We start from the raw sequence: 13,480 nt of genomic DNA on the forward strand, positions 1-13,480 counted from the left end.
GTGTATAACTATCTCATGCAATGTTGTGAAACTCAGTGTTGCCAACAGCTTGATTGAAATTCATCCCACGTAACACGCGTAACGTAACATACCGTGGAACACAGAAACTATGGATGATGAAAAAAGTTGGACATTATTATTTAATTCTGCATGCAAAAACATAAAGATACAGCTGTTTTTTTTTCCTTGGGACAAACTCTTTGTTGACCAGTGTTATCAGCCACACAGAAATCTTGACTGTGGAGTAAAAGTTGACGAAGAAATATTTAGTGACTCATTGATAGTGAAGAGTGTAGCATGTGCAGAGCCTTTACATGCCCAGCGGTAAAGTGCTACCCCTGGGCAAAGTGCCGCCCTCTCGGCAAAGTGCCCTGAGCATGTGGGAAAACTAAGATAAAATATCTACGAAAATATTATAGCACCGTATTTTAACACATGTGGATTAGATCAAAGAACGTGGTTTGCCCTTTTCAATAGCAATTGATCCTTCAAACAAAAATGCAACAAAGTATTTACCAAAACTTCTGCTTAGATACTTTCATTTTAAGAAAGGAGTGGACCATGTGTTACTTGACAATGAATCATAAAAATATGTATAAACTAGAGATGCTAGGTCTGTATCTGAATAAAGTGTTTCCATATACTGCTAACAATGCATGTGTAAACTATGTAAATGCAACAATGTTCATTAAAAAGAAAAATACTGATAGAATCCTTATTGATGCAAAATCCCTGGCTCATGCTTTGTACAATGCAACAAGATTTGCTACAGCTAAACCGGACATTGACGCTGAAAATATTGTGGACGAAGAGGGAGGGGGTCACTGATTAAATAAAGTGGCCTTGCTGTGATAAGCTATGTCTTGTTGTATTGCTTTTGACCCAGGGCAATGGGCGAAATGCAGAGATGACCCGTTATCCAGAAAAAACCAAGATGGGAGGGGGGAGTGGTGTTGAATGGGAGTGGAATTATGCCTTTTGACTTTGGCTACCTCCCTTATAAGGAGAGAAAAAGCCCTTTTGTATATGTATGCGTTTCTTAAAAGTGCACTCCTGAGCAATGTAGCAAGAAAAAACAAAACATCAAATACATAAATTACAATACATCAATGTAATATACATTTTTTTTTTCTGGTCGGAAATCGATAACGAAAAAGCAAATACACTACCGAACAGATCTGCGACGATGGGTACAAGACTCCATCTTGTCATATGTCCGGACCCGTCAATGTCAGTTTGTACACTACGTTATGTACCGGGTGTTCTCCCTCCAAGTGACATAATATTTTTGAAACTGTACTATGGAGCTAAGCTTCATTTTTTCCCTGAAGCTATCAAGCTCCTCTACACTCCGAATTCCGATCGGATGCCAAAACCGGCTGTCAACATCTCTGGCAACGATGACTGTTCTGATAACCTCTAGCATTACAGATACTAAATATAGGTAAGGTTAGAACAATTCATCATACCTTGATTTCTTTGACTTCCACAACTATCAAAACATGAATGGCGTCTCATCCCAAAGCACTCGTCGCGGCTGTCATTAGTGTATCGCTTTTAGCAACTTTTTCTGTCAATATCAGGTAACAAATCTTCATTGTTGTTGGATTGAATTCTTTGTTTAAGTGGCATAAACCAGAATAAAACAACACATGTCATAAAGAAGACTAAAAATTTAATATTTTCAAATTTTGAGAGGCATATTTTCTCCTAGCCAGATGTAGAAGTTTACTGTACAGAGAGAAATGATGATTAATCACACTTGTAGTTGTACTATCTCCAAAGAACTGCAGGTCTTCAAATGGCATTCTCAGGTCAGAATAGGCAATAGTCTTTGATGCTTTGTTTTTAATATTTTTAAGTCTGTCAAGAATTATGAGTTTATTGATTTTTTCTGTCCATCAATACACAATTTCATCAAATTATATGAGTGTCCTTTTTCTAGTGAAGCATTAGGCCTTGTTCAAGGTAATTCCATAACAGTAGATAATCAATAATGCAACTCATACCTAACCTAACTAAGCCCTCTGTTCTGGTGGATTTTTTTTTTCTCCCACTTGCCTGTAATCTTTTTGGTATTCCTTTAATCCAGGGATACACTATTTACCTAGAATTAGGTAAATGCAATAGAGGCACATTAACAATAGCTTTCTGTGGGAACTGATAAACAATGCCAGTTCCTCCTTAGTTAAATAAAGTTAATGATGATTTTGTCATCCATTGTACACGTTTTAACTTTTTCTTTTTTACTCTAAGAATATATTTCTAGTGAAACTTTGATAGTTAAATAAAGTTAATGATGATTTTGTCATCCATTGTACACATTATAACTTTTTTACTTTTTTTTGCTCTTAGAATATATTTCTAGTGAAACTTTGATACAAAATCACATCTGACAAATTATAATAACCTCAAATGCAAACTAAAATATATTTGAGGGGGAGTGGAGATGTATGAGGGATACCAGTTCATGCCTGCTAAAACATTATAAAGAATTTGCAAAGAATATAAGTCTTAGAGATGTGTAGCATCTGCACTCATACATTCTAAATTGTAATTGTGCAGTAATCTAGAATAATTGCATACCTAAGTAAAAATCTACCTCATTTTATTAGCTGCTGGTCCTTTGTATGGATTTGCCTTGCACAATACATTCTAGGACCTGACCCAACTAAAACCTAGCAATGAAGAGATAGAGTTTTATATGCAGCTTCCCATCTGTGTATAAGTGGAAGACAAAAAAATCTGAAGTAAAACAAGTTTACATAGTTTATCTTGGAGCATGACCTCTATTGTATAATACGCAGCAAAATATGTATGAGGATGACGGCCATTGCTACGTACATAGGGGTTGCTTCATCTATTATAAAACTGTAAATCGCAACAAAATTGAATGGGTTAATTCCCGGTGCAACCTTACATTGGGTTAAACAGGAACAGGGGAAGTTAAATCAAAGTTGGCAAAATAGTTCTCCCCAGAAAATCTAGGATTTCCCCAGAGATAATCACTGTGTGCAATTTCGTTCGTTCTTTCTATCTCTTCTCAGGGCTAGGAATGGGAACTGAGGTACTCTGTTCCAAAAATTACTTGTGGGCAAAAATTGGCCATTATATGACACATAGGCATTTTTACTTACCAAAGTTATTTTTTTTTTAGGTTGTTTTAGTAGGTATATATATATATATATATATATATATGTATATATATTAGAAAATATCATTTTACTAATTGTGACAAGAAAAAATATGGAAAGCACCTCTACATTTTCTTATATCTTATCTATTTATTGCTGCTTGCTTAGATAATAACTCAGATACACCACTTACCAATGTATCTAAAACAATGTGACTTGTATAATTTATTTGAGTCAGATGAGTGACATAAACTGAATAAACCTTTCTAGAGTAGATCATATTTAGATTCAGTTCTTATGAGCCCAAAACAGAATATTATGGAGTTATATCAAAATATGACTACTGTAGCCAGCTGGGCCATTCCCCACTTCCAAATCTCGTGACAGGAAGAAAAAACTAGAACAAATTTCAAGCCATTTTGATCATGGTGGGGTGGATAGGCATGTTGATTTTGGGTGATTTACAGCCCATTTCTAATAAAAAAGTAGAATGCAGTATATAGCACCATCTCTGTTAGTGATTCTACTTATTATATGATAGGTGATGGGAAGTACAAAGGGGCTTGATCATGAAATTGTTTGTGTATTAAACATTCATTATCCTATTACAGTGTATTACAGATTCTCAAAGGGTTGGATATTAATCTTATAATTGCATTTTTTTTTCCAGGATGAGGGTACCTATCACCATTTCTTTGAGTTATTTATAGAATCCAAACATATCATACAATGATAAGGATCTGGTGTGACATCTGTGGTACAGCTATATCACAAGTCATCTTGGATATTGCGTGATCTGTGTGATTTTGCTTTTTCACAAAAGGGTGATTTCAGTGGTAGAAAAGTGACCTCAAAGACCATATAGTGACCAACTTTGGAAAAAGCCTTTCTAGTGTGACCTGTGTGATTCTGCTTTCCCTTGAAAGGATGATCTCACAAACCATATGAGGACCCACACAGGGGAGAAACGTTTCCAATGTGACATCTGCGATTCTGCTTTCTCACATAAGGATAATATCACACAGCATATGACCAAGGCAGGAGAGAAGCCTTTCAGTATGACCTATGCAATTCTGCTTTCTCACAAAACAGTTCTCTCACACAGCATATGAGGACCCACACAAGAGAGAATCCTTTCATGTGTGATCTCTCTGATACTACTTTCTCACTAAAGAGTTATAATGCATATGAGGACCCACACAGGAGAGAAGCCTTTCCAATATTACCTGTGTAATTCAGCTGTCTCACAAAAAGGTAATATCACACAGCATATGAGGACCCATACAGAAGAGAAGCCTTTCCAGTGTGACCTTTGCAATTCTGCTTTCTTACATAAGAATTCTCTCTTACACCACAATATGACCCACAGAGGAGAGAAACCTTTCCAATGTGACTTGTGCAATGCATCATTCTTGCACAAAAAATAACCTCAAACATCGTATGTCCCACGCTGAAGAGAAGCCTATCCAGTGTGACTTGTGCAATAAAGCTTTCACACAAAAGTGTAACCTCAAAAATCACGTGATGACCCACACAGGAGAGAAGCCTTTCCAGTGCGTCCTCTGTAATTCTGCTTTCTCAATAAAGAGGTATCTTACACAGCATATGAGGACCCACACAGAAGAGAAGCCTTTCCAGTGTGACCTCTGTGATTCTGCTTTCCCAATAAAAGGTTATCTCACACAGCATATGAAGACTCACTCAGGAGAAAAGCCTTTCCAGTGTAACTTATGTGATTCTGCTTTCTCACTAAAGGGGTATCTCACAAAGCATATGAGGATCCACACAGGAGAGAAGCCTTTCCAGTGTGACCTCTGTGATTCTGCTTTCATACAAAAGGGTAATCTCAGAAAGCATATGAAGACCCATTCAGGAGAGAAGTCTTTCCAGTGTAACCTTTGTGATTCTGCTTTCTCACAAAAGAGTAATCTCACACAGCATATGAGGACCCACTCAGGAGAGAAGCCTTTCCAGTGTGACCTTTGTGATTCTTCTTTCTTAATCAAGGGTTCTCTCACAAAGCATATGAAGACACATACAGGAGAGAAGCCTTTTCAGTGTGACCTCTGTGATTCTGCTTTCTCACTAAAGGGTAATCTCACACTGCATATGAAGTTCCACACAAGAAAGAAGCCTTTCCATTGTGACTTATGTGATTCTGCTTTCCCGCTAAAATGTTATCTCACAAAGCATATGAAGACCCACTCAGGAGAGAAACCATTCCAGTGTGACCTGTGTGTTTCTGCTTTCTCACAAAAGGGTAATCTTATACAGCATATGAGGATTCACACAGGAGAGAAGCCTTTCCACTGTGACCTCTGTGATTCTGCTTTCTCACAAAAGGGTAATCTCACACAGCATAGGAAGACCCACTCAGGAGAAAAGCCTTTCCAGTGTGACATGTGCAATTCTGCTTTCTCACAAAAGTGTACTCTCACACAGCATATGAGGACCCACTCAGGAGAGAAACCTTTCCAGTGTGACCTTTGTGATTCTTCTTTCTCAATAAAGGTATCTCTCACAAATCATATGAGGATACACACAGGAGAGAAGCCTTTCCATTGTGACTTTTGTGATTCTTCTTTCCCAATAAAAGGTTATCTCACACAGCATATGAAGACCCACACAGAAGAAAAACTTTTCCAGTGTGACCTGTGTAATTCTGCTTTTGCACAAAAGGGTTATCTTGCACAGCATATGAGGACCCACTCAGGAGAGAAGCCTTTCCAGTGTGACCTTTGTGATTCTTCTTTCTTAATCAAAGGTTCTCTCATAAAGCATATGAGGATCCACACAGGAGAGAAGCCTTTCCAGTGTGACCTCTGTGATTCTGCTTTCTCACAAAAGGGTAATCTCACACAGCATAGGAAGACCCACTCAGGAGAAAAGGCTTTCCAGTGTAACCTTTGTGATTCTTCTTTCTCAATCAAAGGTTCTCTCACAAAGCATATGATGATCCACACAGGAGAGAAGCCTTTCCAATGTGACCTATGTGGTTCTGCTTTCCCACTAAAAGGTTATCTCACACAGCATGTGAAGACCCACTCAGGAAAAAAGCCTTTCCAGTGTGACCTGTGTAATTCTGCTTTTTCACGTAAGAGTAATCTCACACAGCATATGAAGACTCACACAGGAGAGAAGCCTTTCTAGTGTGACCTTTGTGATTCTTCTTTCTTAATCAAGGGTTCTCTCACAAAGTGTATGTGGATCCACACAGGAGAGAAACCTTTCCAAAGTGACTTAGGTGATGGTGCTTCCCACTAAAAAGTTATCTAACACAGCATATGAAGACCCACTAAGGAGAGAAGCATTTCCATGTGACCTTTGTGATTCTGCTTTCTCACAAAAGTTTAATCTCACACAGCAATGCATCATTCTCACAAAAAAAATAACCTCAACCTTCATATGATATCCCACACCAAAGAGAAGCCAGTTCAGTGTGGTGTGTGTGATAAAGCTTTCACACTAAAATCATGTGATGATCCACACAGTAGAGAAGTCTTTCCAGTGTGACCTGTATAATTCTGCTTTTGCACAACATATGAGGACCCACACAGGAGAGAAGCCTTTCCAATGTGACCTGCACAATTCAGCTTTCTCACAAAAGAGGTCTCTCAAACATCTCATGGTGACTCACACTTCTTAGAAATTCCAGTGTGATATGTGCTATGAACAGTGTCCCCTCTAAGCTGTGTGTCTGTGTGCGCACACACTTTTTACAACTAATGCGCAAAGGGGAAACAATGTGTGCACACAAGGGACTCAAGATGAAAAAGAAATGAAAAGAAAAATTAAATAAATTAATTGTATAATTGCATGATAATTAATTCAAAACAAAAGAAAAATGATCATTGAAATTTAAGTGTACAATTTCATAATTTCACATGTAGTTTTGAGATCATTTGTACTGTGAAGGCTCTTCATCACCAGTACTTGTTTACTCAAGTGTATTAAATAAAAAAGCATGTTGTCTATTTGCCCCCCCCCCAAAGTTAATAGAACTGATGACCTGATAATTACAAAGGTTTACAAAGGCGGAGCATGCTGACAGGAGACCTTTTGGCCCATATCTAGGTCGGATGTGAAAAAATAATAATAATAAATTAATAAATAAAAATTATAATAATGTAAATAACAAATAAAATAAATGAATGCATAGGTATAGTTAGATAATAAACAAACAGGTAAATAGTAAATAATAATAAATCAACATATAACTAATAATAAATGAAAATCAGACAAATGATGACAATACAAAAACAAATAATATAAAATAAATTATGATAATTACAACATCTTAGGTGTTAATCTAAACAATTCCAGTGTTTTTTCTTTTATGTATCAAATTCTATTTGAAAAAGAAAACAATCAGCAGAGTTTCCTACAAAGACCTACTCTTCAAGATTAACAACATGAGCAAAGATTATACTGATGATAAAAAGGTCAATAAATGAGCTTTGAAATAGTTGATAAAAGCGTATCTTTAAAACAAAGCCAATGCAAAGATTGGGAATTTTATGGTAAAGGAAAAGGGAGTCATGGAGAGGCCCATCCTGACTTTCTTCTTGGAAGGTAAAGAAAAGAAAAGACAAGGTGACAAGCATGTTTGCTGAATAATTCACATGGGCATGGTCTGTATTTTGTAATCTGTAGCCATTTGTGAATTTACAAAAAACAAACAAAAAATCTTCAAATAAAATTACAAAAAAATGATGCACCATGTTCAAAGGAAGCAAAGAGTGTGAGATGAAAGTGAACTGCTAGCTGCTAGTGAATGGCTGGATGAAACAATGAAAAGCACTACATCCATTTCCAGGACAGATTACCTGAGGAGGAGGTTCAATAATAATCAGTGATATTTCCTCTATTTCACATTGTGACTTTTCACTTGGTAGTGAACATGTTAATGCTCCTTGTCTTGATACTACAAAAATAATGAATTAGGTTAGTGATTTCCAATTTTCTGGGCAAGAAAACAATAAATTCAAAATTATATAAGATTTTACACAAATTGTGGGATTTGCTCTTCAGAATGAACATTTTTGTAACAGTAAATTTGATGGATATTGGAGGACCCTTGCATTTAGTGCAGACTCTAAATTTTTAGTCTAATAAATCAAAAACAAACTTTAAAACTGTTTTGGGGAATGCCATTTAGATATGCTTATGAGAGTGAAAAGCTACCAATTATATGGAAATTCAATAAATTTAGATAATGTGTATAAGGAGTCGGTGAATGCCAAAGATAAGAAATAAGGAGAAGCTAGAACTAAATAAGCTGGGAATTAGTAATTGACTTCTTTTATATAGTGTATTTGTAGCTATTTGCAACCTTATAAAGTTTAAATAAAGGTAATCAGTCATTAGACTTATGTTTTTTACTTCACTTCTTACTAATAAGATAAATATAAAATATTAAATATTTTTATCAGCTCTGCCATTGTTGTCACAAAGGACTCTTGGAATACGAAATCAATCGCTGTAGAATAGATATAGAATTGAAATATATGCCTAATGATCTGTCTGGTTAATGGAAAGCCAAATTTAAAAGTAATTTCATAGATATAAATAAAATAACTAGATGGTACTCAGCGCATACCTCCACCAACATCAGGGTCACATAATAAAGATCAATTTGCCCATGTAATAAATGATAGGATGGGCCACTTTGTATACAATCCATGAAATATACAAGCTATAAACGCCAGGTTCGCAAATTCGAAAAAGCACTGTGTATACATATCCGGATCTGCCTCAAAATCTAACAACTTGTTTCTTGACCTAAGGCCCGCCTTTCCACAAAAATTGATCGAAATATGTGTGTAGTAAGTGTTGCTAACAGACAAAGCAAGAAACAATGCCAAAAACACAACTTGGTGGAGGTAATGATAAACACTTAAGATTGTATGCATTTGCTTAACTGGACAGCATAATTATTCACATGGGTGTGCATACTTTGCAAAAGCAAAAATTGCACACAAACAAATTTCTGCGATCAAGTAACTAGGTGGAATTTATTTTTATAAACAATTTAGTAATAAAATACCTAGCTGGCCACAAAAAAAAAAAGTCCTTAATGATTCTCTCGAAATATCAGTTTTAATTAAGGGGGAAGTTCATAGAACTGGTGAAAGACGCTCCCAGCCAGGGATTCATAGCTTCGCTGGATGCTGAATCTCTGTTGACCAATGTTCCTGTGGATAGAACGATAGATTTCATATGCGACAAAGTTTACAGAAGCGGACCAGCCCCCGGACTTAACTTACTTGAAGAAAACCTATGGACCCTGCTTCAATTTTGCACCAAAGAAGCCCCATTCCGCTCCCCCGTGGGACACTCTACCGCCAAATTGATGGGGTTGCCATGGGATTGCCCCATGGTGTACTGTTTGCCAATTTTTTTCTTTTTTTTTTCATGGGGACTGTAGAGGAATTTATTTTTAGTCAAATTGAAAAACCTAGCCTTTATTGTAGATATATAGATGATATATTTGTAAATACTGACTCCCTTTCAGAAATTGATATCTTGAGGAGAAAGTTCATGGAGGTGTCTGGACTTAACTTCACCGTAGAGCACGGTGAAAGAGGTTCCCTCCCCTTCCTGGACGTCCTACTCAAGCAGACTAATTGTCCCTCTTTTTCTTATAGTGTCCACGTCAAAGAAACCAATCCCGGACTGTGCATGAATGGAGAGAGCGAGTGTCCCCAGAGGTACAAAGACGCCGCAATTAGCGCCTTTATTTCAGAAGAGCCCTCAGCCACTGTTCTTCTTGGAGTGACACTCAAAAAGAGTTTGATCGGGTTCACCAATTCCTTATCAACAATGGATACACCAATCACGAGGTCCAAGCCAATCTTCGCAGAATGATCGACAATTGGTATAAAAAAAACACGCCCCACTACAGTAGAACACGAAGGGACCGCAATTAAGGTGTTCTACAAAGCTTACATGTCTACCAAGTACAAGGAGGATGAGAAGATTATGAAAAAAAATAATCTATAGAGATGGGGTCCCCAAAAACGAAAGTGACAAATTGTCCTTTATAATCTTTTACAAACGTAGAAAGACCTCTCCTCTACTTTTAAGGAACAACCCCGCACCAGAACCCCAGGAGGTTCGTCAATCCCACGTAGTATATAAATACACATGCCTAGAAGAGGACTGCACGCCCCTTTCAGTCTAAGTGGGAAGGACGACCACCACATTATCCAGAAGAATCGCCATGCACTTGCAACACGGAGGACCCAAGCAACACCACTGGACCCAGCATCGACGCCACCTCGATAGGGAGACTATGGTAAAAAACACCGAAGTTGTGGCAAAAGAAGAGGACCCACAGCGCTTGGCTATCTTGGAAGCCATCTGGATAAAGGAGCTGCAACCTGCCATTAATAGGCAAGTAAATGACTTCGCCCTCCTCCCTAGCATGAAACCTGTTCGGAGGAGCCAGATGGACAATCCCAAGAAATCGGGGTCTCCTCCACAGAGACTTCCCATTCCCCGCGAAAGGGAAGAACATCCTGCCATACGTCGTTCCCAAAGACTGAGAAGCAGATTGGCGCCGAACCCGGGAGTGACCTCTCCGAGTACCGTTTCCGCCAACCTGTGATCTCTCCCAGTGTTCGTGGTCATGCGTATGACCTCCCCCAGTTACAACACGGTGACTTCTCCCCGTGCTTTCCATTTCATTTAAAATATGCTCCCTTTTCCATTCTTTTTCACTTCAACTGAGGATGCAGAAAGATCTGCGAAACGTCTTGAAATCTAATTTGTTCTGCTTGTATTATTATGATTTTTTTTGCTGTATTTCTTGTACTCATTTCTTGTATTTTGTTTACTGTGTACTGTATTTTTGTGCTCATTATAATTTTTGTGTTTCTTATGAGTTTTAGAAATTTGATTTACTCCCTTTCCCCCTACCAAAAATCTACTTTTCGCAAGCTTGAGAGCTCGCGCAAAAAGTTGATTAATAATTCATTTGCTGTCCTTTTTATCAGAATATATATATATATATATATATATATATATATATATATATAAATAAATATATACATATATATACATATATATATATAAATGTATATATATATATATATATGCACACATACACACAGTGACATTGTCACGGCCTTGCGTGAGTATTGCAAAAATTATAAAAATTGTATGTGTATAATTGTGTGCCTTGTGTTAAACTGTACGTTGACTTTTTTCGCATTGTATTATGAATTTAAAATTATGTTTGATTAACATTGAATTAGTTGTATTGCAATTGTAATAATCATGTGATGCTATATAGATCGTGTGGAGGTGTGAGAGGAAAAGGAGATATCCACGAAGTATGTTACCGACGTCTGACCTATTTACATAAGGACTACCTGGAGCTCTGCATAAGTGTGCAGTACTGTCATCAGTGAAGGTTATGTAAGGGGATGAAAACAAGATTGACAGACGTCCTACTTAAGGCAGGACAGTCCTGTTTTTTTTTTTTTTCTTTTTTCATCACTCTGTCCTCCGTCCTGCGCCACCTCAAGCAAGACTTTAACTTGTCCTTTTTAAGGCCTGTCTAAAAAGAATGATATAGATTACATTACGTATACTAAAGTGAGAATTGAGAGCCACAATGACCATTGAAGTACCTTTATTACAATTGTATGCAGTTGCCGTTGGGAGCACAACGTGCGGGACCGCAGTGTATAAGTCAAAATATTAAGTACACACCGGGGTCCGAGACTCCAACTCTGAGTCTCTGAGACGGTTAGTCTGTGGTGACGAGGGGCTGGTCTAAACCAGACTGGCCGTCACACAACTCGAGCTAGGCCTATATACCCGCCGTATTAGCAAGATGTTTCGGCCAGCTCCAGCCAACAGCCAATCAGAAACTCGGGAAAGCTCTCCGGGGACCTCGCTGAGCCGCCAGCCTCCTTTAAAAGGACGGCGTCTTGCCGAGACAAGTAGTTCCCTCATCTGCTCGCAGGCTGGTCGACAGAGAGGAATTGGGACGCCTCTCTGTCCAACCGGCCCGCAACCTAACGCTGGCCTCTTCGCTGACGCTGGCGAGCGAGTTTACATTCTGACATTTTACACACAATTCCCAATCACGTAATTCTCTGCTTTCAGAGTTGTGATTGGAAGGAGAGAGATAATACAACACCCGCCCGCCTGCCCCCCCTCGCACCGCCACTGAATCAACTCTACAGGATCTCAAACCCAACCTGGGGAAAAGCAGGCTACTCAGGCCCCACCTGTGGCTTATCAGGAACGCGCTCTACACGCTCGCCGGTGGTGGCGAGGAGATATATCTCCTTTGCTGCTGCCGGTCTGGCACAGGCCGACCTCTTCGTTGACGTCGGCAGGCGGGTTTACACCGCCCGCTTGCCCCCCTCGCACCGCCACTGACTCAACTCTACAGAACCTCAAACCCAACCTGGGGAAAAGCAGGCTACTCAGGCACCAACTGTGGCTTATCAGGAACGCGCTCTACACACGGGAAGTGAACTCTACTCACTTCCCGTAAGATACACACACACACCTCTCACGAACATAGCCACGACACACGCACAAACATCTACACTTACTTTTTCTTCGACTAAAATTCGCTTCCTTTCTAACTTTCTCTTATACTACATCTCATTTCAGTTTACCTCCCACTAAAGATTTTTCCGTTTTTCCACCTTTCTCTACTACTACGCCTACCATTTTCTAAACTTTTGTTGGTGATCCTAATCCCGGCGTCGACGCCGCCGTCCAAGCTCCCAGTCCATTTCCCCCGAGCCACGACCACCAACTGCCCCAAATCGCTCGCTAATTCGCCCGGTGTCAATAGCCCTCTATTATACACTACTATCTTTTCATTTTCTTACAGGCATTCTTCCCCTCCCACAAAAACCGATCCCGCGCAAGCGCTTGGTCTTTCCTAGAAATTCAGAATTCAGTTCTCTCGAGCAAGTCGCCTCGGGCACAACTTCTCCAACCTTAAAGAGCCCCTTCGCACTCAGCCCACGACACTTGAAGAGGCCTTTACTCAGGGCCTTCCCTTTACGAGCCCTCGTCTGTGACCTCCGAGCCTAGTTTTCATTAAATCTTGTGTACCTTTGTGCTATTGTGAGTTTCATTTCCCTGCCTTGTCCGAACCTAACCACAAGTCTACCAAAGACAGCAGTGGTGAGTGATTGGCTTTATTTCCTGCTTTAATTAAATGATGGTATTTAAGCCCCGAAAGAAATGGCGAAAAGACTACATTTAAACCATGAATGGGCTAAACAATTCGGATTTATTGCTAAAACTAGAAATGGTGAATCTCATGCACCTTATGCCACTATGCTCTTGTGGCGTGGATATTAGCGGCA

General features: G+C 38.9%; 1 protein-coding gene across 1 annotated transcript; it reads left to right on the forward strand.

Moving 5' to 3' along the window:
* Positions 1-1,294: 1,294 nt before the first annotated feature.
* Positions 1,295-6,642, forward strand: LOC143030762 (uncharacterized). The gene is made up of 2 exons (XM_076193970.1): positions 1,295-1,444; positions 3,805-6,642. The coding sequence occupies exon 2, from the start codon at positions 4,536-4,538 to the stop codon at positions 6,282-6,284; it is 1,749 nt and encodes a 582-aa protein (XP_076050085.1). The 5' UTR covers positions 1,295-1,444; positions 3,805-4,535; the 3' UTR covers positions 6,285-6,642.
* Positions 6,643-13,480: the final 6,838 nt, after the last annotated feature.

Source organism: Oratosquilla oratoria, chromosome 12 (genome assembly GCF_046742065.1).
Source record: "Oratosquilla oratoria isolate Oo_2021 chromosome 12, ASM4674206v1, whole genome shotgun sequence".
NCBI lineage: Eukaryota > Metazoa > Arthropoda > Malacostraca > Stomatopoda > Squillidae > Oratosquilla > Oratosquilla oratoria.

What these genes read in the sequence shown, in the direction of transcription:
- LOC143030762 (XM_076193970.1), top strand. Translation starts at nt 4,536, where the DNA reads ATGCATCATTCTTGCACAAAAAATAACCTCAAACATCGTATGTCCCAC.